Source organism: Neolamprologus brichardi, chromosome 14 (genome assembly GCF_056152115.1).
Source record: "Neolamprologus brichardi isolate AB-2024 chromosome 14, ASM5615211v1, whole genome shotgun sequence".
Classification (NCBI taxonomy): Eukaryota; Metazoa; Chordata; class Actinopteri; order Cichliformes; family Cichlidae; genus Neolamprologus; species Neolamprologus brichardi.
Genome location: NC_142117.1, coordinates 5,895,032 through 5,922,824, shown reverse-complemented (window position 1 = coordinate 5,922,824; position 27,793 = coordinate 5,895,032). Strand labels below are relative to the sequence as shown.

General features: G+C 43.5%; 1 protein-coding gene across 2 annotated transcripts in view; it reads right to left on the bottom strand.

The window, feature by feature from the left end:
* The window catches only part of chd7 (chromodomain helicase DNA binding protein 7), a 71,221-nt gene extending 44,793 nt beyond the window's left edge, over positions 1 to 26,428 (bottom strand). Inside the window, exons 1-3 of one of the 2 annotated variants that reach the window (XM_087850689.1) lie at positions 26,127 to 26,428; positions 7,798 to 9,369; positions 7,132 to 7,463 (exon numbers count right to left, since the gene is read on the bottom strand). In XM_087850689.1, coding sequence (XP_087706815.1) covers positions 7,132 to 7,463; positions 7,798 to 9,247 — 1,782 coding nt within the window. In that variant the 5' untranslated portion in view covers positions 9,248 to 9,369; positions 26,127 to 26,428. The remainder of the gene's footprint in view (positions 1 to 7,131; positions 7,464 to 7,797; positions 9,370 to 26,126) is intronic. The other variant, XM_087850688.1, reaches the window with a different exon arrangement.
* Positions 26,429 to 27,793: the final 1,365 nt, after the last annotated feature.

Genomic DNA, 27,793 nt, shown 5'->3' with positions numbered 1-27,793 from the left:
TATAACAATCAGTCCATTTACCATTCATTCCAACAATCTGAATTTGCTGACATGTGAGGGATCTTTTATTGAGGCTATGATTATTATTTTCTCACTGATTCATTCAAAAACTGTGGCAAAAAAGTACCCAGAAATACACAGGAGGACCTGAACAGGCCAATAAGGTGTACCACATCAGTGCAGTGTTTCAGAGTTAAAATCTAACTACAGCATAAATATACCACAGAAGCAGAAAAACAAAAAAATAAACTGGGGCTCAAACACTGATTACTCTACCATATCATGTTCTGCCTGCAGACAAAGATATAAAATTGTAAATTCTCAAATGAAAGAATTTCTTTGTTTTTTGTTTAAAATGACCTCAGTGGTTAATCAACCATATCAGCTTAATTAACCATCTTATTATTTTTGGATTACTGATTATTAATCTACTAATCATTTAAACTCTAAAACGAACAATCTCAAATGCGGACTGGCTTCACTGCTGGTTCACCTGTCAATCAATACTGATATAAATTCTGCAGGGTGGGGTATGAATCTGTCAGTAATGGCAGACCAGAGCAGAGGGGGAGAAGGGACTCAATCATCCATCCATGAACGCGGCTGCCACCTCCTCCCTCCCTTCAACTCCCTGTTGCTGCAGCTTCCGCCCCCCTCCTGCCTCGACTCCAGCAGCCTAACCTTAGTAAACAAACTGGCTGACACTTCATCTTTCCTCCTCTCTCCAGCAGACTAAATCCCATCTCCTTGCTCCTTCTCCCCTCCACCACCACCTCTTCTTTGCTCCCAAGTAAGCTTTCTGTGACAGGAAACTGGTTACCAGCTGTTGGGAGCCTTTCCAACTGCCTCTCCTCTTTCTCCCTCTCTCTTCCATCCCTCCCCCCTTTCTCTCCCTCCAGCTGCTCAGGGTCCCAGTAGCAGATGGGAAATCAGGCATCATGACACGAATAAATTATCTCCATACTTCAAAAAGGCGCAGCGAGGGAGCATGTGTGTGTGTGTCATATGAGAGCAAGAGACCAAGCCTTTGAGAGTGTGTGTTTGTGAGTGCATGTGTAACACATGTGTGCAGTTGTGTGTGTTTCAATGAAGTGTATGAGCATCAGCAAGTTTACAGCAAAATGCCTCAGCAGCGCACACACACAGCTTGCTCACTTGGAGGAGGAAGTGCTTGCTATCACTGCAAGTCCACTTCCATCAGGAGAATGCAAATATGTGTGTGCGGAGACACACACACAGACCCAACTACTGCAAGGTCACATCACACAAACCTCTACACACATGCACACAAACACCTGCTGACACACACGTAAACTGAGCCTTTTAGGCACACAAACAGGAGGGGAGTGAGGGATAGAGAGAAAGAGGGAGAGATGGCGAGGGGGGATGTGGTGCCAAGAGATAAATCTGTCCTCCTGCCAAGCTTCCTAGATAATCAATCACAGGAATGACAATGGAGACACACACAGTGTGTACACAAACACACATGTTCGAGTGCTGCGTCAGGTTTGGCGTTCTGCAGGGTGAATTCATCTCTGCCATTTCCACAGGTACTGGTTTAAATCCAGTGTTTCCATCAACAATGGAACGTTTTATTGTTCTTTTCTGAAACGTGATCTCCATTCACTTCCAAAACAGATTGTAATATCATTCCCAATAATTGGATTTCATAAAAGGGGGGGGAAAAATCCTTAAAAGACCACCAACAGAAGAGCTGCATGGCTAATGTAACAGATTCAGTAGGTGAAGAGCGTCAAGTGTCAGCTCTCAGCGAACAGAGGGGAGGGGAGAGTGTGAGGATGAAGGTGAGTGAGAGGAGAGAATAGTGCCATGGTTAAATCAACCAGGCAGAAACACTTAATATACACCTATTACGCTCACATCTTGCTCCGTGTTTTTATTGTTTGACTCCACTAAAGCTGCACTTCTTGATTCACAGTTCGAAATCTTTATCACACTGTGGCAGACAACACATTTGATTAACAACTGAAAGAATCCTGGAAAATCGGCTATAATATACTGGGATGTGGTGCAGCCCCTCCATTTATCCTCCATCTAAAACAGTTTAAACTCATTCTCCATTAAGCCAACTTTGTTCTAATTGACCTCATTGACAACTCGTCAGTAATAAGTCAAAATATCAGAAGAAAACTGAACAGTGTCCAACATTTGTCACGTTTTGTGACTATGGTTTAAAACAGAAATTACAAGATCAAAATTTAATCACAGCGATTATATTCTGATAATTATTAGAGCAACATTGAAGCACAAGCTTTGATCAGTTAGTTCTCACACAGAAATGGTTGCGTAAGCTTAATGTACTGGGTATGAGGTTAACTTTTTAGAATCTGAGAATCTTTATTAAAATGTAAATTTCTGAACAAATCCCAGATTCACCTGATTAACTCAAGAGAATCGGCCCAACTGGTTAAAAAGGGGAGAAAGGATTCACATTCTAATTATATCTGTATCTATATCATATCTAGGATTGGGCGGTAGGGGTGGCTGTAGCTCAGGAGGTAGAGCAGGTCACCTACTGATCGGAAGGTTGGAGGTTCGATCCCAGGCTCCTCCAGTCTGCATGCCAAGTATCCTTGGGCAAGATACTAACCCCAAGTTGCTCTCCGATGCGTCCATCGGAGTATGAATGTGTGTGAATGTAGTTAGAAAAAGCACTAAGTACAGATAAAGTGCTTGTGAGAATGGGTGTGACTGGGTGAATGTGGCATGTTGTATAGAGCGCTTTGAGTACTCCGGGAGAGTAGAAAAGCGCTATATAAGAATCAGTCCATTTATAAACTGTATACGGTAGAAACAATATGAATTTGGAACAATGGTAGAGATTTAGACTATACCGCTCCACCGCGATAGCGTATGTTGATGGTGTCATCAAGCTGCGCCCGTTTTGGTCGAAAGCATCGCAGCAGCTGCAAGCAATATCATCTGCAAATTATGCCGGGCGACAGTAATAGCGAAGAGACAAAGCATGTTTTGGAATATGAGGAAAGCCAAAAACTGCGCTTCCTCCGCTTCCGTACCACTGACTCATTAATGTTGAATTCTCCGGCAGCTGCTCTATTCCCATGTTGTTGCAGTATATTAATGACTAACCTCGTATTGTGGATGAATAATCTCAGTTGTTTTCCTGACTGAAGTTTGGTCCGTTTACAGCATCCTGCCATGCGATTGCATTTGTCCCTAACCATCAGGAACCCTCCCGTTAACTTTTATCGAGTGGAAAAAAGTTAGCGTTCATCCTTCAGCTTATGCTAACATAGCTGTGTCGCTAGCGATTACGTAGCACATCATTATATACCAGCTAGTCCAACTTCAGTAACCCTACAAAAGTCACTGCTATTTATTTTCGGTCTTCATTTATGTTGGAAGTGATAGCAGAGCTGTACGTTTGAATTTTTCAGAAATCTCTCAGTCAGAACATGGTATGTCATGTTTAGGTGGAAACTAGCGAGCTAACTTCCTGCTAACTATTAACTCTGTTAAATTTAATAAATTCTGTTTTCATGGATGTCTGGATGTTAAACTTAATTGTTTCACCTGGTAAAGCAGCAACGCTGATCATTTTATTAAAGATGAACGAATTTAGACAGTTTTTAACTCAGTGATGCCACAGTGTTCGTTTCACTTTAGGACCTGAAGCAGACGGAGTTTTGCACCCAGATTACTCCGCGAGGCTCCTGACTACAGTAGCCGTAATGCTCCAACAATCCATCAAGCGGTGCGGCTTCGTAGCTTACCAAAGTCATACTAAAACATTTTGACAGATTTTTGAGCGCCGTGCACCACATAAAATCGGTTCAAGGTCAGTAAGCACAACCAGAATTCATACATAAGGCGCACCGGAGCATGTTTCAAATTATACCACAATATGGATTTTAGGCCATATAGCCCAGCCCTATCATATCTAATGGTTAGATCAATGGCAGTCACTCGACCAGGGGTGGGCAATCTCAGTCCACGAGGGCCGGTGTCCCTGCAGGTTTTAGATGTGTCCTCGAACCAACACAGCTGATTTAAATGGCTAAATTAGCTCCTCAACATGTCCTGAAGTTCTCCAGAGGCCTGGTAACGAACTAATCATGTGATTCAGGTGTGTTGACCCAAGGTGAGATCTAAAACCTGCAGGGACACCGGCCCTCGTGGACTGAGATTGCCCACCCCTGCACTAGACTATAATGTAAAAATTTGCAAATGTTAGCAACTCTCAGCCTGAATTGTCACCTTTTGGGACAAGGTGACTAAGATGGTGTCAATGCCTCTAAAAGGACACATCCTTCTTAACCTCCTAGGACCTGGCGTCCACATATGTGGATATCACATTTTGCGTTATTTAGACCAAAATACTCAATTTTGCTCTACAAGGGCCTGATATCCACTTACGAGGACATTATACTGCTACTGTTCTATCGAAATTTTAAACGAATATCCTCATAAGTGGCTCTCATTTTTCTCAGAAACAAAAATTAGGTTAAAAAAAAAAAAAAAAAGTAGTAATTCTTTGTTTTTACATTCATCAGGTCCCAATATGCCCGAATATCAAAGAGAAATTAAAAATGCATGCCGTGGAAGAGTTCAGGTCTTAGGAGGTTAAATAAATTTTTAACACTCTGAACCAGAAATTCTTTAAAAAAGAAAAATGGTGTATTTCTTTCACAGATATGAACACTGGTGATCTGGAAATTTCAGTTTAAAATATAATGCAAGAAAACCTGGATGCTTACACTTAAAACATAGTCCTGAGTTTGACAACTTAAGCAAAGGTCAAGTGAGCCATATGCTGAGGGAATAAATACTGCACACCACTTTGTTATATTATTCTAATAACATAAACTTTGCTTGCTTTTGTTGACACTTTATGTGTAAGATGGGGAACATGTTCTTTTTAGAGAGAAGAGTCAATACAAACAAATTTCTATCCTGATGGAACCGGTTCCCACCTATAGGACAAGTGCTCACTGACTCACTGGTTTTATGAGTATAAAAAGGATGTGAATCATATACTGTGGCCGTCTCAGTCACCAGTATAACACAGATAAACAGCTTTAGGAGACTTTGGACTGTCATGAAAGGCAGTGCAATCCAACAACATAATCAAAGCACCAATGAGGAGATATCAGGAACAACTGTACTGCCCGAAGAGGTCCAAAAAAACCCAAAACAAAACAAACTAGAACAAGACACCCTTTTCCTTAACCTCTAACATGTTATATTGTTATAAAGTTATATATGTCTATAACTTTCAGAACAAGTACAAAGTCATACTATCTGCTGTCAATCTCCATTGATCATTTTCACTTAATTTGACTTTGTGTGTCCAGTGAATCCAGAAGACAAGTGTCCATCCCAGCATCCATCTATTATTATAGACAGACAGTTCAGATGGGATAAATTTCAACTTCACCAAGAGAAAAATCAATGAAAAATGAACTGTGCTCGTGTGTTGAGTAAGCAGTCAGCTGCAGAATATTTTCATTCGCTGAACTTCGCACAAACGAGCACCCGGCGTCTTCATATCAAAGCAGCATTTCCTCAAAGCTGCAGAACCCCGGTAAGCTAGATGTATGGCAGAGCAGGGGGAGGGGTAAGACAGGCGCGTTATATGTCAACTAGAGTGCTGCACACAACATAGTGTGCGTGAGATGTAGAATAAAGGTCACACCCCAGCACTCTGCCAGAGCTTTGACCTTGAGCTGCTGACGAAGGCACGCGTGCATGTGTGCGTGCATGTGTAATAACCATGCTTAGTGAACAGATGGAGCTTAGAGTACCAGACATGCAGTCATCATGACTGACTGACCAGCTTGGTGTGTGTGTGTCTGTGTGTGGGGCTCTTTCTAACAAGTGCATCATGAGGCGCACAGAAACCTTGCTTCCCGGGCCACATGCACACGCTACTCTAACTCCTCTAGTTAGGCTATCCTATTTCTCAAGGCACATTCACTATTCCGTCCCAGAGCACCGTTGGTGTGTGTGTAATGACGGGGGCTGCTGGGCCTGCAGCTAGAGCCAGAATGGCAGAACGGCACATGCAGTGCGTGCCCCAGTGAGGAGCAAGGCTCACCAGTCAACCTGGCATGTAGGTCAGGAGTGCTGGATAAATTAAGTGTGACGGCTGAAATGTCAACCACTGAACACAGCGATGTAGGCTTGGAAGTGGGGAGGTGGGGAGGCGTGGGGGTGGAAGAGAAAATGGGGACTGGATCTTTGGGTGTGTATGTCCATAGGGCTGCTATTGTGTGTGAATGGGTCAGTGGAGAAAGGGGGCTTTGAGCAACAAAACAAGCTAATGGAAGGCGAGGACACGTGACGCAGGCGGCAATGGTGCCGCGCACTCAAACGTGCTGGTCGCCACTGAGAATGTCTTCCCACCATTCCTGTCCTCCCTTCACTTGAGATTTTCCATTCGGTTTTTCACTTCTTTCCTCTTAATGTTTTTTTTCTCTCACTCCAAATCACTTAATCACACCCCATCCTCACGGTCTCCCTGTTGTCCAAACTGTCTCTCTGCACATCCGGCTACACAACATTAACTTAATGATGGCACCCCTGAAAAGGAGAGGACAAATAGTAAGACAGACAGGGAGAGCGGAAAGAGAGGAGACTGGGAGGAGAGAGACAGGAAGGGAGGTTTCCTCTACAGAGGAGGGGGATAGTGGAAGCAAGGGGGAGGAGAAATTATGCTAGTGGCGCCTCTGTGCATGTGTGTGCACGCGTGTCGCAGGATATGCAGCTCACAGGAAATAAGCGGCTGCAAAAATCCATACCCCCTCCCCCCACCACACACACGGAAACACAACCACCGTGCACAAGGCCCGCAGCAGAACACACAAAAGGAAAAAAAAAAAACATGAACAAACATACACAAAACCCCAGTGAGCCAGTGCCCAATGCACCGCTGTGTTCTCAAATGTCATGTACAGACACACACACACTCCTGCACACACATACACACTTCCCTTACACTCCAAATACACACATTCCCCCACCCACATGAAAAATAAACATTCACATAAAATACACCCACACATGAAAACAAATGCACATAGTCTTGATCTCACTCACACATACTCAGCCTTGCTACCACATCAAAGTGTCTGTTTGACGGAGACTCACCTGTATGTGAGGCACTTTCTGTGGGGTAAGAGGGGGTGAGGAGAGTGGGTGGGAGGCAGAAGGTGGAGGTGCCCACGGGTGGGAGGCCTGGTTGGGGGGAGGGGGCGTGCTCTGCAAGTGATGAGGGTGTGAGGGCAGGTGTGTGTGCTGCGTCTGAGGGCTCTGAGTGGGTGGCCCAAGGCCCTGGTTTGGAGCCGGGATTCCATGTTGACCAACAGGCGGTCCCTGAAAACTCATGGGTGCCGGCTGCATATGCTGCCCACTTCGAGAGGCCTGCTGCTGGGTCTGGAGTAGACGCTGGTCTCCGCCCTGGCTTGCGGGGGCTTCATGCCCTGAATAAAGCGACAGGACAAAAAAGAATCATCATCATCGTCGTGTCACCCTTGTCAACTATTTAGATGGAATCAAGGCAGAATTCCTTTTTACCCTGTGTTTGATAATGAAATTCATCTGAACACTTTGATGCCCCCCCAAACAGGTGTGGACATACTCTTACTTTTCCATATTTTGATCATTTCTCTCTGTTTAAGCTTTACTCAGTATTTAGCCAATACAACCATGATGGAAATGGCTTTAGTTTCTAGTTCTGTCCTTTTGTAAATCTGAAACTGATCTCGATCGCCAATAAATGATCAAAGTGAAGCCCGTGAACAGAACACTGCTTACCCTGCTGCTGCTGGAGCTGAGGCCTGTTTGGTCCCATTTGTGCGCCACGCTGTGGCCCCATACCAGGATACATCTGCCCCGCACTGGGGGCCATGCTATGGGGTTGCTGGTGTTGGGGGTGTGGGGCAGACAGCGGGGTTTGTGGAGTCCTCTGTGGATGGGCCATAGCACTGGGTGGAGAATGCATTGCTGTGTATCCTGCAACCTCTGGGGGCCCAGCTAGCCCTGTGCTAGGAGGTCTGCCCTGTTGGGCGGGAGGAGGGGTCGGGGCTCCCAAAACCCGCATTGGGGACATGGATGAAGGAGAGGAGTAAGTTCCCTGAGCTGGGGGGGCAAGATGGGACTGGGCTTGGTTTTGGGGCTGGGGCATATTTTGCGGGTGGTTTAGGGGGTGCATAGGCTGGCTCTGCTGCCCTGCCTGCTGCTGCTGCTGCTGCTGCATCGGGGCAGAATGAGTCTGATGGGCTTGGTGTGGTGGTCCAGGGGGGTATCGTTGTCCCTGCTGCCCTGCTGCCGGGCCTGTTCCCTGGTTAAACCTCTGGCCAAGCTGCCCTGATCCCATGGGCTGGCTGGCATTAGCACTGACATTAGTATTAGGAGCCTGGCCCATCCCAGGTCCTATGGCACCATACTGGGGCTGATAGCCAGAGTACTGAGTACCCCCAAACCCTCCCATGCCTTGTTGGTGGTGGGGGTGCGGCGGCTGTCTGGATGGGGAGTGTGGATATCGGGATGTGTGTCCCATATTGGGATAGCCTTGGGATTGTGCCTGAGGCTGAGGGTGTCTCATCTGGTTATGTCCCAAGTAGTGAGATGTGTCCTGAGCAGGAGGGGGTGCCATGCTCTGTGGAGGGTAGTGTTGATTCATGCGGGCTGCATTAGATGTGGGTGGACCTTGAATCCCACCATAATTGCCTTGAGACATTTGGTAGCTTCCCATCTGGTTGGGAGTAGCCCCTGGTTGTGCTGGAGCCTGTGGATAAGCTGGTCTGGTCTGCTGCTGCTGGCCCCAAACTCCCCCACCTCCTCCTCCAGTATCACCCTGGTACCCATGGTGAGGGTTGCTAGCGTTAGCTGGGTTACTGTGGTAGTGGGAGGTCATGCCATTCATAGCTGTGTTCACATTTGGGGGACCCTGGCTGGGGCCATTCTGAGCCATCATTCGTCCTCCAGGGGTGCCGGCTTGATCATAGCCTGTATACGGGCCATGGTCGTACATTTGCCCCAATTTAGGCTGTGCTGGGGTAGGCCCACTCCCATGCATCATCCCCTGGTGGTATCCCCTGCTTCCCTGGTGTTCATGGTTCAGAGCGGAATTTGTCTGCTGGGCAAGAGGAGCAGACTGGCCTGGGACCGACTGCTGAGGAAAGCAGTCTCCTAAACCATCTAACCCATCTGAGAACAGCCCTGGGTCGTCCCCGAATAAGCTCAACATCCCAGGGTCCGCCATGGCTGGATGGAGGCCCCACAGATGGCGGGGACTGGATGGAGGGAGATTTGTTGTGCAGTGAGAAGCTAATCAGATAGCTGCTAATTTGAAGCTTTCCACCATGGTCCTCATGAAGGTTTCTGCTGAGACAGGAAGAGAAAAAGAAACGGTGGAATTAATGCAGCTATTCAGAGAAGGGCAAAGAGCTCCTGGATGCTTCACTATGAAAATAATTTACTTTAACAGTCCCCCGATAAACCGTCACATGCTGCCTTTGTTAATTCATACAGAACTAGTCTTCAATAGTTCCGTGGTTGGTATTGTATAAAGTTAGACATTTCTTGTAGGGACATTTTCTACAAAGGTAGCTTTTTGAATTCAGGAGTAAAACACAATTTATTTTGATTCTTTTTCCATTCTTAGAAACCCCACTGTAAGAAACACTGAAGGAGGGTTAGTTATCAAAGTTTGTTCAACAGAAAATGCTTTTCTTCTCCATGCAGAACTGAACTGCCATCTTTATTAAGTATGGTATGATGGCCTCAATTGTAAAGATTTTAGTTTATCCGGTGAGGTAAAACACGAAGATGTTAAATTATTTTTTTTAAAAGGCAACCACTGAATCAAACTTTTCTATATCACCCCACCCCCAAGAGACCATCCCCCACCTCCATTTTTACTAAACAAAGAACTTCTTTCTTTTCCAACACACACTTGGAGTCATTGAGTGTGTGTGTGTGTGTGTGTGTGTGTGTGTGTGTGTGTGTGTGTGTGTGTGTGTGTGTGTGTGTGTGTGTGTTAGAACAAAGGACCCAGCAGATGCAGCTCTGTTTGAACAGCAGCAGCTGCCATCCAGCCAGCCAGAAAACAGCAAGCCAACAGGCCACAGAGCCTGCCCATACACCAGTCAGTCAGTGGTTAGCTTTTCAGTCAGCAACTCATTCAGCTGGCTAACTAACCAGTCAGTCATGGCAGATGTTTGAAGGTACGGGAATTAGCCACCTGCTACCTGTGGGCTTCCCTTTCCCTCTGTATAAAAAGCTAGATTATAATGCTTACGGGAAACTTATTGCTAAGAACTCAGCATTATTTGTGTGATAAAATTAGGAATCTGAGAAGCTTAGAGGCCAATGTAACAAGCGAGTGAGTGTGAGTGAGAGGATGGAGGTAGGTGGATCTGAGCATGCTTGAAGTGTGTGTGTGTGTAGTGGAGATAGAGAGGACTGGGGGAGGTTTGCTTGTTGCTTCTATGCGCTGCAAAAACCAACAGCCAAGCCAACTTATACCGCGACAGAGTTCCCCACCCCCCCAAACTCCTTCGCCCCATTTCTATCCTCCTCCACTCCTCCCTCCCACATATTGGTTCATTATAGAGCTCGGCAGGTATCGGGGATAAAACGTGTCATTATTTCCACTCACGTAAAGTAGCACACAAGCATTAGCAAGTTTTCCTTCTTAATAAATATTTGGCGCTGTAAAACTCCTCATGCCCACACAAATAATCAAATTAGGCAACTGACATTCCAAATCGTCAGATTTAGTGAAGCACCTCTCACTGCGGGCTAACTAGGTCTGAGTATACAGCCTGCTGAGGTCTATCACAGCATGGGGTGCATCCTGGACTGGCTCACGTGCCTATCACAGAGCTGGGCCTACATTTGGTGCAGTCTGCATGGCAGAGAAGCAGCACTTCTGCTACTGTTTTGTCAAAAATATGACCACACTTCACATAAAGCCTGCTGCTTCCTGTCACCAGGCAGATGTTTTCTCTTCAGCTTTACTCGAGAGGATAAAACTGTTAGAACTGATTGGTCCAACATCCTTTCACTGCTCCCACCATCTGCTATTGCCAGAAACTCTGAATGCTGTAAAAACTACCACGTTCTCTGCTAAAACACAGAAGTCAAAGTGATACTTTTAAACTAATCCAAGACTTTTTTTGTTTGAAAAGTTTCAAGAATCTAAAAGTTAACGTTTGAGACTAACAAGCACAAGTTATTTGTAACCAGATGTGGTTCCTCAAAGTCTCTTTGCATACTCTTTAATGTCTGCTTTTTGGGTGACAATACCCTTATAAACTAAAGCCATTCACTAAGTAACATTGTGACATTAGCATGACACAGCACTACAGTGAAAAAGCTCTCCTTAAAGCCTTGAGCCTTTCTGTTGCAAATCTCCAAGATGCCAGCTGGGAGCATCCACTCTTGTTGTGTAAATAGCATTAGAGTCCTTTCCTCCATACCTATGAGCCGTAAACAAGCTGCCTGTACGAACAAAGAGCTTATTACGGCAAAATACAAAGGTATCCAAGACTTAAACTAGTGGTAGTTTCGTCAACAAGAGTTTAACTTTATATTGAGAACATTTTCACTGCTTCACCTGGAGCCATTTCTGACAAAGTGCCGGTCGCCAGTGACAAAAATACTATATCTGTCCTGTAAAGCAGCGGTCCCCAACCCCCGGGCCGCGAGAGTTGAGGCTCAGGTGTGAAATGTATGGTTTTCAGGGTTTTTAAATCGGTTTTCAGCGTTATTTTGTTATCGTTTTTATCGTTTACTCTGTTTTCCTTGGTCTTTTCACGTGTGTTATGAATAAATTTTCTTTTTCGGTACCAGTACTAGTTTTATTTTGTTGTATTTATCCGCGACACCTTAAAGGACGGTCCATGAAAATATTGTCGGGCATAAACCGGTCCGTGGCGCAAAAAAGGTTGGGGACCGCTGCTGTAAAGCAGGAAATCTGTTAGTCTTGGTCAGTTGGTTTTTAGTATTAAGTGACTGGATTGCAGGGAGGAGAGCTGCTAACACCCGAATGACTTTACAGACAGTAACATGTTTGTTTACAATCCAAGTCTCCTTCTCTTCTGAAATTATATCTATATATTTCTATAACTATATATAAAATAAGCACATTTAAGCTCATCTGTCTCAAGCACAGTTGACTTTTCATGCAGTGTTGATGTAATGTTTTTCCCCCTGTGTTCCAGAAAACTAGTTTAATCATCAATTAAAAATCACTAATTGGTAATTTAGACTTCTGAACATGTGAATTTAATTTACAAGGATAACAATTCATCTGAATTAATTATTTCACTCTTCTGCCAGTAACACAACTCATTCTGCCACACCTGGATGGAGTCTCCAAATATCTGCACGTTGTCCTAATGGCAAAGCTGTACAGTTGTGACTTACACAGCAGAGTGTTAGTCAGAGGGAACAGGAATGAAAATAAATTTGACATGCATGTGTTGAGACAGGGCCTCTGGATTACAAATAAGAACTTGGAAACTTGATTCTAAATACACATCAGCTAGGGTACACAGGTTATCAGTATCATATACTGGACAGGGCCAATGACAAATGGAGAATTCACTGACCTTGGCCTATAAAGGAGATCTGATACTGTTTGTGTCAAGCTGACAGCACGTTTCTTGTAGAATTTGCTAACTTTGCACAAAACTCAGACACCCCCTTTGCCCTTTTTTAAGATCCCTGGTTGAGATGTGTTTCCATAAAGAAGTAGAAACACCTATAAAAGCTTTTCACTCGGTCACTCGATCAGCTATATTTTTGCTAGCTCCAGTAGGGCATTACTATAAACAGTAAACATGGGCATGCCTGCTGGTGCACACTGAAGTTCAGCAGGTTCAAACTTCAAACTCAATAACCAGAGAGTGAACGCACATTTGTGTATCCACTTTTGTTCTTGAACCGTTAGCTATGCATGATACACAGGTCAAAATGATCCTTATTCATTTCATATTTGGGAAGCAACCTCTACAGCTTCGTACACTTCATATCAATATTTGATTGGCTGTGTGCCTGAGAAGACCAAAGTAGGATCTCTCCTCTGAGTAGAGCAGTGTGAATCATAAGCATCTGACTCACTAGGATTAATTGTACATAGATTAAACTCCTTTGAAATATTGGCCGTGTTTAAAATGAGTCTCCACCAATCTAACACTATGATAGAAAATAAGGAAAAGATATTATGCCATGTCTAGTTGCTTTTGTATAAGTCATTCAATTCAATTCAATTTTATTTATATAGCGCCAAATCACAACAAAAGTCGCCTCAAGGCGCTTCATAGATACAGAGAAAAACCCAACAATCACATGACCCCCTATGAGCAAGCACATTCAAACATTGCATGGCAGCTAAGGCCAATGTGCTGCATGTTCTTAAAGCAGCACATCAAGTGTTGCATTAGAAGAAGAAAAAAAAATATTGTGTTCAGCTACTAGATTACCAAGAATACAGCAGCTCGGAAACGCTGTGCATTTCAGTCACAGGAAGGAAAAGTTTCTACATGTGTCTGCGTCTCAGGTGAGAGTAATTGAGTGTAATGTCACATCCTTTGCAGCAAGCTAGTGTGAGGGTAAGTGATTTCCTGTCACACACACTCTACATATGAGTGAATCCCACATTACTAAATAAATGTAGCTATATGAGCACTTACTTGAGCCGTCTATGTGTGTGTGTGAGAGAACAGCGCAGTTGCACGTGTGTGTGTCTCGAGGCTCCTTTGCTCCACTCATCCTCCTCATTTCTTGTCTGGCATTTAGAACTTAGCCTCCCACAAGATAACACTCGTCTGCAACGAGTGGACGGAGCAGGATACACTTCATCTCCTTGCTCTTTATTTCATCCTCCATCTCTCTAGCGTATCTGTTCATCCCTCTGTGAAACCTGCTTCAGTCATGGAGAAGACAAACTGCTTGTTCTCTTGATTTCAACTTTCTGTACCACTTTCTTTGCAGTTTTAGCCCAAACTTGAGTTCTTGCAGAGATCACACAGTGACATACATATATGAAAACACGTGCACAGTTTGGCCCAGCTGTCATTGCACAGGGAATTAGGTGAGCGACCAGTGTGCCACTTTAAATGCCAAATCTCATCAAAGGATGAGGCTTTTAGGCCCCTATGCTCCTCCTGCCGTACCACACTTATGCTGAGGAGCCAAGTAGAAATTCAGACATATCCATACTGAACACCACAGATGTATCCGTTTAAAAAACAACAACAACAAAAAACCCATAAAAACAAACAAACAAGCAAGCTGTCATCTGAGCCAACTGAATACATACCAGTCAATGTTTAGCATGAAGCAGCAAACACTTTGTCCCTTCCCAGCTATGCAAATCAGTATCTTGGCATGTGATGAGCCTTCATGCTTGACCCTCAACAGCTAGTATCCTTAGCAGCTCACATACAACAACATAGACCTCCCATTTTTATGATGCAGGGCAAGCTGTTAATAAGTAGTCTGTGTGCTATCGGCAGTATGGTAGGCACTTCAACCTCCTATCCAACAAATTTACTCAGTCATCCAGTGACATAAAAAAAGAAAGGTACTAACACACCCGAAAGCTCATGCTCACTTAATGTGGCTTCACACGACCACACTGATGGTTATCAGCATTTTCAGAGGTGAAAGTCAATGTAGGTTTTAACAACAGGGGTCAGTTTGAAGGCGGATGACTCAGATAAACAAAACTTCGGTATTAGCAAAAAACATTGATGATGATGAACAAGGTAAATATCCTTTTTAGTTGCTGTCATGTTATTAAATAACATCAGTAACAACAGTAACAGATTTCATGGGGAAAAAAGAAGAAAAGACATGAAAGTAATCCACTTTCATGTCACAAGACACTGCAAAAATCCAGAATATCAATCAATTATATTACAAGAGTAATATAATTACAAAACATACTGAGCAGAAAGTGGTAAGTGAAACTAGTGGGGAAATCTATTTTGAGCAGCTTAAATATGTTATTTTAGCTCCAGTCTATCACTAATTGCTCATATATAGACTTGGAGGATGTGCTGGCGTAACAGCATCAAAACTGGATAAACTCGACCGCGTTTGGATAAATGTCAAATCTACAAAATGACATAAAATGCTGAAGGAGACGTAAAAGAGCACAACAAAATGCGCTATCAGCCGATATGTGCCTGGCTGATTACCACTATCACGAGATTAACTGATGTTTATCTGTAAATATATTTATAATTTTTATATATTGGCTAATGTTTGATTAATTTCACCATACTGACAGTTATAATGGACAATTACAAAATCAACAAATCTAACAGTCGTCATTAAAACAATTCGTTGTCAAATATGAGAACTTGTGTGAAAAATGATCTACGGCACACACAAATGCTGGGTTTTATTAGTAATTTCTGTGCAGTGCAAAGAAAGCACTGGAGGAAGCTAAGACAGGGTCAGGATGGGAGAGAAAGGGCCTTTCCTTTGCATTTCTTTGTGTTGCAACTCCAAGCAAACCGTGTCCCAAAATAAAACCTAAGATACTGTATCAAGACACTGACCTTGAAGCAGCAGACACTCCAGTTTACACACAGCTAGAAGCAATATGAAAAGGGTTTGGTTCGAGTGCACGGGCCTGGGAGGCAAATAACGTAATTACCAGCTCCACCTCACCTGAAAACAACTGAAAGACTCGTGTACGTATAGTTTTAACCAACTATACATGCACGAGTTTCAGCCAACTTGAAAAATACACATGCAATCACCAGCCAGGCTCAGGAATTCACACTGACTGTGCAGCTCTGTCAAACCACAATTATTGAGGCCACCCATTCAGCCAAGCCGAAACCGCAGAATATCACTGCCAAGTTAGTGCAACTGAATGGCCTTCTCTGGCTGCCGGAGGCATTACACAGCCTTTCACTGTAATGCATTAGAGATGGGCTTTCATTTAACAACAACCCCAAACAGGAACTCTAAGAAAAGACTGGCAGCCAGGCCCAATCAGAAATGCCCATTTTAATTTTTCACTTTATTTTTGTATATTGAGCATTTTACACATATCATATATCTGTTGGCCATTTAACAAAACACAGCGTGACAAGTCTCCAAGTTTTCAGTGCAGACAATCACCCACGTCAGGTGATCTAACTGATATGTTCTTCCCGTCGGCATGAAGGCATGTTTGGGAGTGACGTCACCTGGTGTAAACTGGGCTGGAATGAAAACCCGCAGGCAGCAGGCACACCTCACCTTTTTCCTGCTCTGTAAACATTTCTGAACGCCTATTGAAGTTGTCATTTTAACCACTCCAGAGAAATCTCGAGATGTTGACAATTTGCATGGGGCTGTCACCTTCTCGATCCACAGGCCTCATTTTAGTGGTTTCCTCTCCACTATTATAGACACTGGCCGGTTTTTATTTGTTAACATCTATTACACTTGACCAAAATGACTGCAAATCACTTGGTGCATGCAGCGTCAGCCTGCGGTGAAGGAGGGGTGTGAGGGAGGGAGATTAGCCAACAGCGGCTCAATACAGTTCTGTCTGTGCTGTCGACAGTTTGGCAGCTAAACTGTCTGTAGCCTCCAGGCTTTACTACAGGAAATCTCTGCCATGTCAACAACACCATGTTTCCTCTGAGGCACAGACAGGTACAGACAAATAAAACCAAGCCAAAGAGCAAACTACACCAGTGCCTTACCAAGCGCAACTTCACCAAACACCTCCGGGGGGGGTTTAAAGCAAATGATCTCCCTCTTCATCTGCAGGACACGTGTGCACCCACCCACCTCCCATTACCACCAGGATCTAAGCCACTATAATTTATACCTTTGTTCCCAAATGGAGGACAGCGTGCAAGAGCTGGCTAGCTGTGTGTGTAATTACGCTCAAGTGAGGGGATGCATGGCCGTGTGTTTGGGGCTGGGATTTGAGGGCCGGAAGGAAGGAAGAAAGAAGAGGAGGTGGGGGTTGACGGGGTGGCGATGAGGGGGGCCAAGAGAGCAAGGCGAAAAGAGAAAGAAGCAGTGAAGCTAAAGAAAATCTGGTTATTTTACGCACGGCTGCTTTGTTAATGGACACTGTGTGTGTTGGTTTGCGTTTGTGTGTGAGAGAGACTGGAGGAGAAGGGGGTGGGTGGTGGCGGTGGGTCAGCAGGAAAGGGCTGTGTTTATCCAATCTGTTCCCTGCCTTTACCATGTGGTAGGAAAAACCACTGGCCGGCTCTCAGTCTGATCCCAGAAGACATAGAGGCTGAGAGACAGACACAGGAGAGGGAGGGAGAGAAAGAAGTAGGCCACAGGGGGTAGCCAAGGAACCTGCTAAGAGAGAAAGAGTGCATGTCTCTGTGCTCACTGAGCTAAAGAACCTGTCATGTGGTTTGTGAAGCTGTATGCTGAAAATCACTGGTTTAAGCAAGCCTATTTAAAAAGTGACACATATATGCCCAGAAATATTCACCAAATAGTTTAAAGATTCTAGTGGGTTTAGTAGGGTTTCTACCCATCGGGCCTAAACAGGATTTTTGAGTTCTTTAAACCAAAGCTATAACTGAAGCGTCCAAATTTTTCGAGACAACCAATGTGTTGCCAATACCAGGGTTTCTGCCAGCACATTACAAGGGTGGGGAACCATCACACTGATGTCAGCTCAACCATTGATTTAGGTAACATATCTTACACGGTTCTCCTGATTTGAGAATTAAATAATCAACAGCCAGGTTAACATTTATGATAACTGTTTAATACTGTAATGTTGCTGAAACGAGAACTCTACCGACCTCTGAACTCCTTACAACGTGTTGTTATGAGTCATGAACATCAACCACTAGTAAGAGCTGAAGGGTGGAGACAAAGACGGTACTGGCCGTTGTAGGGTTAGATAAAAATAAGTATCTAACCCTACAACCCTTATATATCGCCCTGAAGCTCCTGTTAATCCCTTTTAAAAATGTCTTTTTAATGCCTTAAAGCTAAAAACAGGACTGAAGAAGCAGGCAAATGCTATGACTCAGTGCCGGTTTACCTGTTCAGCTTATATCCATCCATTTGTGCTCACTGATTCGGCGAGTCTCAATCATTCATTGGTGTATGTAAATGAGGTTAAGTATGATTTGTTCTCCATCTGTTACATGCATTACTTTCTCTTCATGCTGGAGCTAGGAAATAAACTTGACAGTGTGTCGTCCCATCTCCCTCCTCTCTGTTCCCGTGCACAGCGCTACAGACAAGCTGTTCTGTCTGTGTCACTGCGGAATTAGCGATTAGCATTATCTCAGCTGATAGTGAGATAATACTCCATTACATGAGTACAAAACAATGTTTACAACAAGCATCAGTCATTGGTAATTATATGTTAACATTTCTTCTGAGCAGAAACTGGCATTCCTAAAGTCTGTAGATTCTAGTCATCAAAACTCAACAGCAGAGTGAAGCAAATCAAAACCAAATGTCAAATGTAGGATGTCAAAATAGCTTGTTTTGAAGCTAGACTGATTCTCAGACTTCTTTTCTACACTTTGTGTCACTTACTACAAACAGGAAAACACAACCAAGAACAAAAGTTTAGACAAAGACTTGAATCTTTTTCAACAGACTGCTGAGAAATGCTTCCTAAGAACCTGAATGTTTCATTTGTGCTTAGCTGACGGGTTTCCTCCACTCATCTACTTACAAGGTCACTGGATATATATGGTTGTAGAATGCATTTAGAATCTGTGGAAAGAGCTTATGCAAATCAAGAAAGACTTATGCTGGTTTAAATTGTGATAGGCCCTCACAGGCAATAAGGTCATTGGAGTATCTTTTTTCCTATAAAGCAAATGTCTCAAATTTATAAATTAAGCCAGAGGGATGCATCTTTAAAATATCTCTGCAGCTCCTGAAAGTACTCTACAGCCTGTCCTCTGCAGTACTAAAACTCTAGGGATGAATGAGTTTCCAAAACTTCTGCCATGGACTGGGACCAGATTAAGTGTCTTATCTGACCTTAATACATACAGTAGGCTGAACTAATATTTGACTTGTAGCATCTGACCCACATTGAGTTCAGAACAGGAGGCAGGTCACAATGCCCAGTCTGACGACATGTACCGACGCTTTCAGGATGAGCGCTATAGTTAATGCTGGTATTTCCCCTACCGCCCCTCAGAGTCTGTAGCTGTAGGCATTCAGAGCTGAAGGAGACAGGCGTCCCCTGTTTCTAAAACCACTTCATTAATATGAATATTCCAGTGTTGTTTGAATCTTGATCAGAAAGTCAGAGCAGCAGGCATAAGCTGATATGAAGTTCGGAGATCAAACGGCTGCAGGTGAGGGGGAAATTGTAGCTTGGTAATGCAAATGACTTATCATAGTGTTACACTGCCACTATTACAGGCTTTGGGGAAAACCCTGCAAGTGTTCAAAAGCAGTAGCCTTTTCAAAAACTACAGGATTTGTCAGTAGCAGGGAGTCAGATCAGCTTGCTGAAAGAAAACCACCAGTGGTTTTGGGGCTGTTGAGAGATTTGTCATACCTGTTCAGACCCAAAAAAAAAAACGAAGCTTTGGAAATACTTCTGAGCAACAAGAACATCACAGGCAGTACTTTCCTGACTCTCGGTCTAGATTTTCATTTTTGTAGAAAACATGAATATTACACGGGCTTCCAAAGAAAGGCTTTCATGGTGAATTCCCCATCAAAGCCAAAATGCTTAGGTATCCCTTTATGCAAGAGTATACAGGAAGGCTCACACACTGATGATAAACAGGCTCTCCAGAATGCAACCCCCACTGCTGCTCAGTCAGTCACTGCTATCGACATGTCCTTTTCAACCAATGGGACAGCCAGGTCTGAGCCTGGATAGCTACACTTCTTGCCCCACTTGCCCAGGTGCTAAGACTTCCAGAGTCCTTCTAAAAACGCGAGGAAACATCACCCAATGCCCTCGCTTTCTTCAGAGCTGGCGAGCTCCATGGGATCACGGTGCTTCTGTTATGGGTTTAAATCTCCAACAGTAGATGGAACTAGTCAACAACAGTAATGTGTCAGGGTGGTTTATAATCTAGTTGGTGGTTTATAATCAAGTTCAAGACTCCTACAATCTGATGATCTCCTACGATTAGCACTTTGCAACAGTGAAGAACTCCCTTCTAAGAAGAAGAAACCTCCAGGCTCACGGAGGATCAGTCATTTAAATGTTTACATGTTCAGGAAATTCCAATATTATCTGCCAAAAACAAAGATCTATGTACCTCTTACGAAAATGTCTTTACTGGTTGAAATCTCTTTCACGTGTAGTTAACGTCATCCTGTTTTCATTCCATCTCCCTAACTGGATGCTGATTCCAAAAGCAAGCAGCACTTAATCTTTCATCAGCAACGTGAATCACCGAAGAGAAATGGTGATCGAAGATGAGCAAGAAGGATGCGTGGATGCCACAAGAGTGCCATTAAACCACAGCAAGCGCCGGGAAACTGATGAGATTTTTGCATGGCGCTGACGGAGCTTTTCAGCAATAGGATTCATCAGCAGCTGATGACACAAAACTCCCACATATTTCCAGTGGAAAGGCCTTGGATTTAGCTTTGCTTATTTTCTTCCCATGTTAGCAAAGAGCTGAAGAGGGGAAACGGGATATTCCAAAAGTATATACAGCAGCAGAGGTCAACAACAGACTAAAAGGCCCATACTTGACAGGCCGTCTCCTCCAGCACATACAGAACACACGTACAGCCCACACACAAACACTTGAGAGCTGTATTAATGCCAGCCTCTCTCCTAGGCACAGCACTTGGTCCAGAAGGCCCTCGCTGCAGGAGGAGGATGGGGGAGGCAGGCGCAGAAGAGAAGGAGGGGGCAGAGGGAGAGACAGGTGAGAGGGAAGGATGAGAGAGAGCAGTAGACACAGTGATGACACTCAGTTTTGAATGTCACCACAGTGCTAAAGACCCCCGCTAACCTTTTGGCTGGAAATGAGAGCGCTGGATGGAGGGCGGGGGAGAAAACAGACAGCCAGGCAAAGATGGAGAGCGAGAAAGAGAGCTGCAAAGGGTGAGAAAGAAGACTAGAAAAAAAAGGAGGTAGGCTTATGCAGAGAGGGGCAGAAAGGGAGTGGGTGGGTGGCTGAGGGGTGGAGGTGGAGCAATAGATAGCGAAGATGAAAGAGATGGAGGCAAACAACAGCACCACTTCTCATCCCCACCAACAGAAGTGCCATCTATGACACATGATGATAGGAGACAAAATGGCCCCCCTAACAAACAACAGTAATCTGATTCAGACACCCAACAGCAACCTTTCAGCACCAGATTGTCCAGTGCGCTGCATTACCTGCTGCTAGCTAACCTGCACACAATCCACTCAGTTCAGTTTTGGCCGGGCAATCAGTGTCATCCATCTTATGTGCGCTTGTGTGTCCAGTGAGAGAGAGTGAGTGCTTTTCATCATTACTTTCAACTACATAACTACAGCGAAACCTCCGCTGACCTCAAATGGATTTCAACAATGCCTGCAATGCATCAGCTCTTAACGCCACAGACGTTCCCATAAACAAGCAGCTGTTCTTTAATACATGAGAAAAAGTTATTTTTCTCGTAAGCTCCACTTCTACAAAGAATTTGTGAAGATAACTCATCTTCAGTTATAAATCATATCTACATCAGAAACATTATATACATTTTGCTTTTGTTACAGTTCAACCAGAGGTTATCTGTACTACGCAGCGTGTGTCTAGAGATTAACTGGAGGCTGTTCACTGAAACTTACAGAAGCGTCTCCTGCGAGCATAGGTTAAAATCCAGAAGACCCATTGTTTACTAACTGCAAGTCAGCTCTCTTAAAATATTGTAAGAATTTTCTTTTCGATTTCTCATTATTATTCCATTTAACACTACTGTCCAGAAAAACATCAGCTGGGGCATTACAACTTATCTCAGGACTAAAGGTAGCAAATGACACATTTCTGCTTCCACTTTTTACTGATTTTATTCTGAAAGTGCTGACCAACTGGAGTGATTTGCATATCTCCCACTAAAACATCTCTTTTATGATGCTGGTCTACTTGATACTATTCTCTGCACACCGTTCCATCTTCTGTTTAAAATCTGTTTTTGTATCTCACTATAATTTATTTATGAAGTATTCTGTTTTTAAAGTTCAGGTGCTGCTAACCAGCTGCCCACAGCTAAGCCCACGCTATCTGATGTTTCCCTACCTTCAAGCCGGCCTGGTCCTTTCTGTCATTCGGCTGCCTCTCCAGTGAGTCCCTTAAAACATTTTCAGTTCACTAGGAGCCCTTTCTCACTAGTACCTAGTCAGCTATTGGGGTTTTCCATTTGGTAGTATTACCTGGTACCAGGTACTTTTTTAGTACCTGCTTTGCTGGGGTTCCAAGTGAGCTGAGTAGATCGGAAAATGTGACAAATGGCATCTTGGAACTTTCAGCTGCATAGACCACGTTAGGTGGTACTCTACTGAAATGGAAAACAACCAAAAACCGAGTAGAGTCGAGGCAGTACTAGTGGAAACGAGGCTTAGATAAACCAGTTACTGGTTACAATGGGAGTCTGTGAGTGTGGGACGAGTGAGTCTGCAGAGGCAGCTTCATAGATCACCTGGCCAACCTGCAGGCAAGTGAACACAAATCAAGACAGGGAGGAACGTTCACACTAAAATGCATTTACAGAGCTTTTAAAGAGCCACTGAAGAGCACCCCACGTGCCAAATCAAGATCACCCTCCAGACAAGTCACTCTGCTTCACACTCAGATTTAATTGCAACACAGGCAAGAATCTAGCACTTCCTTTTTGTGGTCAATACTTTATTTGCACTGTTAACCCCACTGAGTGTGTAAGATAACGTCAACACTTCGACAGACCAAGAGAGTGGGTGCTAATGCATTAAGTCAGACACAAAAATCACTTCATGACAGTAGGTGCAATGCTGAAAGTGAAAATGCGCCTTTGATATTAAAGTTGCTTTTTAGCATTTTGAGAAATGAGGCTGAGGAATTATGAACTTGTTACATCCAGATTTCCCATCCTCTCAATAATCATGTGTACATTAAACTGAGAGAGGAAGGCCCAATATGTTAACAAATGTCACTTTAACCAGCATAATACAAAAATGTCAGTGTTCTCCCACATGCCAACAAGTTTACTTCTGATTTCTCCTCTCGTTTGTCTTTAGTTTCTCCTCGTCTGTCACTTTTGCGCACACTTGTGTAAGTTTAGCCATATTAATCTGAACTATTCTTCACAGCATGAAAGTAGCAAGAGCCGGTGAAAAGGTCATCAGATGATTGCACACCAAAAGTGAAATGTCCAGATAACCAACACTGACCACACTAATGATTCATAGACCACAACAACAGGGAGGAGGCTTATTCAAAATCATGACAAACTGATGGACACCTGCTCCAAAGAGTGTCAAAGTTAAAATAATGGATCAGGGTAAAGTTGCACAGACAGATGTTCATTAAAAATCACTGAATATAGATAATGGGGGAGGGCATACATGGCGACAACGAGCATCAGTGTACAGCTATAAGCACGGAAATTTGATTGCATCATTCTGAGCAGAGCTATCTTAAAATTGCATTTCACTGTATGTGTGGTGTATGCCCCAATCTTAGCCCCACTGTAAGGTGACAGGGATTTCCCTAGATGTGGCCATGCTGGGACCACTGCCAAAAATAGGAAACAGAAAACTCCTCAATCTCACAGAATCTCCATCTTTTAGAGTTAAAAATGAGACGAGGGCAGATTCTGCTTTGTGCTTTTAGTGGAACAGAGAGTTTATGACAATGCGACAAACAGATTTACCTGCAACTTGCTTCATAAAGTTTCAAATGTTAATGGCTGTTTTATTTGGCTCTTTAAATGAATAATGCACACTCACCAGCCAAAATTAAGACAACTCGAGGGTAATCAGCATGACTTCCACAAACTTCAAACTTAAGTCTGAACTATTTAAACGGGGAAAAGGGCTACTCTAAAAAATAACAACCATTGTGTCTACTTTAGTAAATCAATCTAAATATGTGCAAAATTAAAACATTCACCTCTGCACACGTTGTCAAAGGGAGGGGAATCTAACTGTGTAAAAGTCTCAGGTTAGCCCAGACTAACTGTCTCTAGCAAACTAAGTCAGCCTTGCAGCTGGGAGGGGGGCTCAAATTTTACCACAAAAAAGGGCAGTGATAGACAGAGGGGAGAGACCAAATAGTGCTGAGCATCTGTTGTGTGTGTGTGTGTGTGTGGTCAGGGCCTCTTATCTCTCCCTCTGTGGCCCGCTAAACATGACTAGCTGCCATCTTGGCTCAAAGACACAAGGTGGTAGTGGTGGGGGTATAGCAGCTCCTGCCTCTATGGGAAACGGGAGGAAAAAAGACCCAGCACAAATTCACTGAAATGTGTCGCACTGACTAAAACCGCAAAGTAAAAACGAATAAAAAACGAGCGCGTGTTTCTGAGGGGGGACCAAGCTCGGTTATTTTCCAGAGATTTTAGTGCCAGAGTTGCGTGAGAGCGGCAGGGTGACCATTATGCAAGTTGGCCGATTACAGAACACATAATGGGGAAAGAGAACAGGATAGCGCAAGAAATACACGCAATTAAGTTAAGAGTGTACAAAGAAAAAAATACGGTTTTAGTTTAAGGTAAAGATGTGTCAGTGGAACTACAAGGGCAGGTGTTTAGGACTGCCTTTTTCCCCTTCCACATCGAGTAACAAGTGTAGTCGTAAGTGTAACCAAACTTCGGTCGCCGGATACAATGTAACACAACAAACAAGTGCTCCTAACAAAAGCCGAAAGGCGGAAAGACCTAAGGAGGATCTGTAATGTAACTTTGCATTTTTACCTCGTCAAAAAGTGAAGTGAAAAAAGAAGCAAAGTTAATTCCCTTGCCCAAGAGCTATGCACTGATCGATAACCGTTTCGAGCAGGTTAGTAGCTAGCCCGGGGGGGCTAATAAGTGGTCTTTGCCCGTACACAATGAGGATGAGAGCTGGCTAGCAGGCTAGCTGAACTTCTGTGTCCTAGCGCTGGGCCAACCTCCAGCGGCTAGCAAAGCTAATTAGCCTATCAGCGGTATTTCGCACGTCGTTTCGGACCAGGGAACGATTCGCTCATCTCGTTTTTTTTGTTAAAGTAAAATACTTTCTCCGCCACTCCAAAGCTGTACACGAGTAGGACAATTTTTTCAGCACATTCCAAAGTGTTTTGATAATACAAGGCATGGTAAAAACAACAAGAAAAACACGGTTGTATGGAATGACCGCCTGGCCTCACAGCTTCCCCCCTCCTCTCCTCCACTGCTCTGTCCCTTTCGTCCAATAAAACTACCGACTACTACACATTCTTAACACTGTCCCCTTAACCACAAAACACTACAATTCTATTGAAATCAAACTATTATTTATACTTTCATTGTTAAATGGTGCAATTGAGCCAGTGTGCGGCGTTTTTGGAGATTTCTGCCAAGTATTCTCCGCTGGGAATCTCCCTCGGTGCTCCGCTCATTCAGTCGGCTAGTGACTCACCTCTACGCTCGAGCCACCTCGTGTCTCCTAGAAGCTTCAACACAATTAGCTAACAGGGCTAACACTCACACTTTAAAAATGAACTAAGTCCAAGTTTTATATTACACAGGACGATAAGTTGTCTGAGGAACTGACTCAGAAACTACGAGGCTCTCAGTGTTGTGCTGGACATTTTTCTTTCCACTTTTCAACTAACTAATGGGACTGTTGTGCGTCTGTGTGAGTGAGCGATGCTGCGGGTGGCAAAGCTAAACTTGCTATTGTTAGCATGTCGGCATGGCAGCTACACGGACCTTCAATGACTTTCTACTGAAAGAAAAAAATAAAACAGATGCGAAATAAACCTGCAGTCTAAAACAGAACCTTTCCCGCGAGTTTGCCCTGAAAGAAATGCTCGTCGGTCTAAAAACCACAACTCACTGGGTGGATTAAAGAGTCCGATTGTGCTGAAAAAGTATGGAAAACTTGCTATTCAGAAAGAATATAAACGATTTTAATTCAGGACCCTGTGTTATTATGGAAGCATTACACTTGTGCCAAAATCTGTTCGAAATTTTTCTTAAATGCACTCAGTGAAAAGGGACATTTGTTAGCTTACCCAACAAGCTCGGTCACTTCGGGCTCTTTATCAAATCAACTCCTCGTTAGTAGGGTTAGTATCTCCGCTTGCTTGAAAAAAATCCACGGTGGTCCTTTTCAGTTTGAAATATAAATAAACAGAGGGAAAAAAGTTCAAGTTTCGTGCTTTTCATGAATTATTTCTCCGGCGTATCTCGCATCCGCGACCTCGCCGACTACTGTGCGTTGCTCTTCTCTCCTTTGTGTTAATTTCACTCAAATCGAGTTTAATCCGATCGATCCCTCGGCTGGTCGCGCTCCCGAGTCCTCCCCTCCAGACACTCGCTCACCTTCCTCGGCCAGGGGGGGCGCGCTCCCGAGGACCTCTCATACAGATAAACAGGCAGCGTGCGCGGTCACTGACCCGGCCGTGCCCGTAAGTTCTCATTAGGGGATGGAAAAAAAATAACTGGGGCGTCATTTAGAAAAGGAGCTTCTGAATAAAACCGTAGAAATTAGGCGTATTTTTAAATATATATTTTAAATGCATTTTTATTTAAAACAAACAAACAATGGAAAGCATAAACTCGGTTAGAAACCTAAGATAAGATTATAAAAAAATAGAAGGTTTTGGGGTATGTGCCCTAATGTTTATCATTGTGAACAACTTTAAATTCTTCTAATCATTTATATAATATTTAGGTGAATGTGTAAGTTAGAAAAATACCTGAATGTATATGTGTATTGCTGTAATCTTTACAGACTTATTTATATTATTTTTACACATTCACAACTTCTTCATCTCCCTGTTCTGGGTGAGGGATCTAGGCAAGCAAATGCTCCTCATATTTTACACATCAGGGACTCACAAACTATTGATTAGGGACACGATCATCCATTGGATAAGAGTGATACAGATAACTGTAGACAGGTCACAATCTATTGCATGCTTTGTTAGATACTATTCAGTCACCAGATCAAACAGACTTAATGTCCACGATTGTGCATATGTGTGAATCAGGACTGACATCCAACAGTATAAAATCATTTGAAATAGTCCTTAGTCTTTGAGCTGCACATTATCGAACATATATCTATATAATTGTAATGAAAAGCAAAACGTGTGTGTTTTTTCCTGCTGCATCTTGTTTGTCTGTCTTGAGTCAACTGCTGTACCAGAGTCTGGTGTTTAATTGGTGATAAAGCTAAATATAGCGTCTCACAATTTCCCAAATCTGGGATAAACAAACTATAAGTTTTCTTATCTTATCTTTTCTTATATTATTTTATCTTATCTTAGCTCTCACTGCACAATCAGACAGTCAGATTTCATGAGTACACATAACCTGTTGTCCAGAGGCCATGATAGACTGAACATCTATTTGTGACTGAGCATCAGGGAGTTGTTGGTATGGCACTGATTTGGAGAAAGCCTCACAAAACTGTACTTGTTGATGGGTCTCACCAAGAAGGCAGTGCAAGTTGTCTTTCTGTATTACTTCATCAAATCAGTGAAAAGGGAAAATCAGCATCTTATATGTTAGCCTTTTTGTCAGGAATTCCAAAGTGTTTCAGATATTGTGACAGTAAATAAGTTTAAAAACATCCATTTTAAAGCCCGGCCCCAACACCACATGTCTTTAGGATCAGACTATTCTGTTGCCTGTATTCTGAATTGGGTATTATTTTCTTGATCATTGTTAAGTT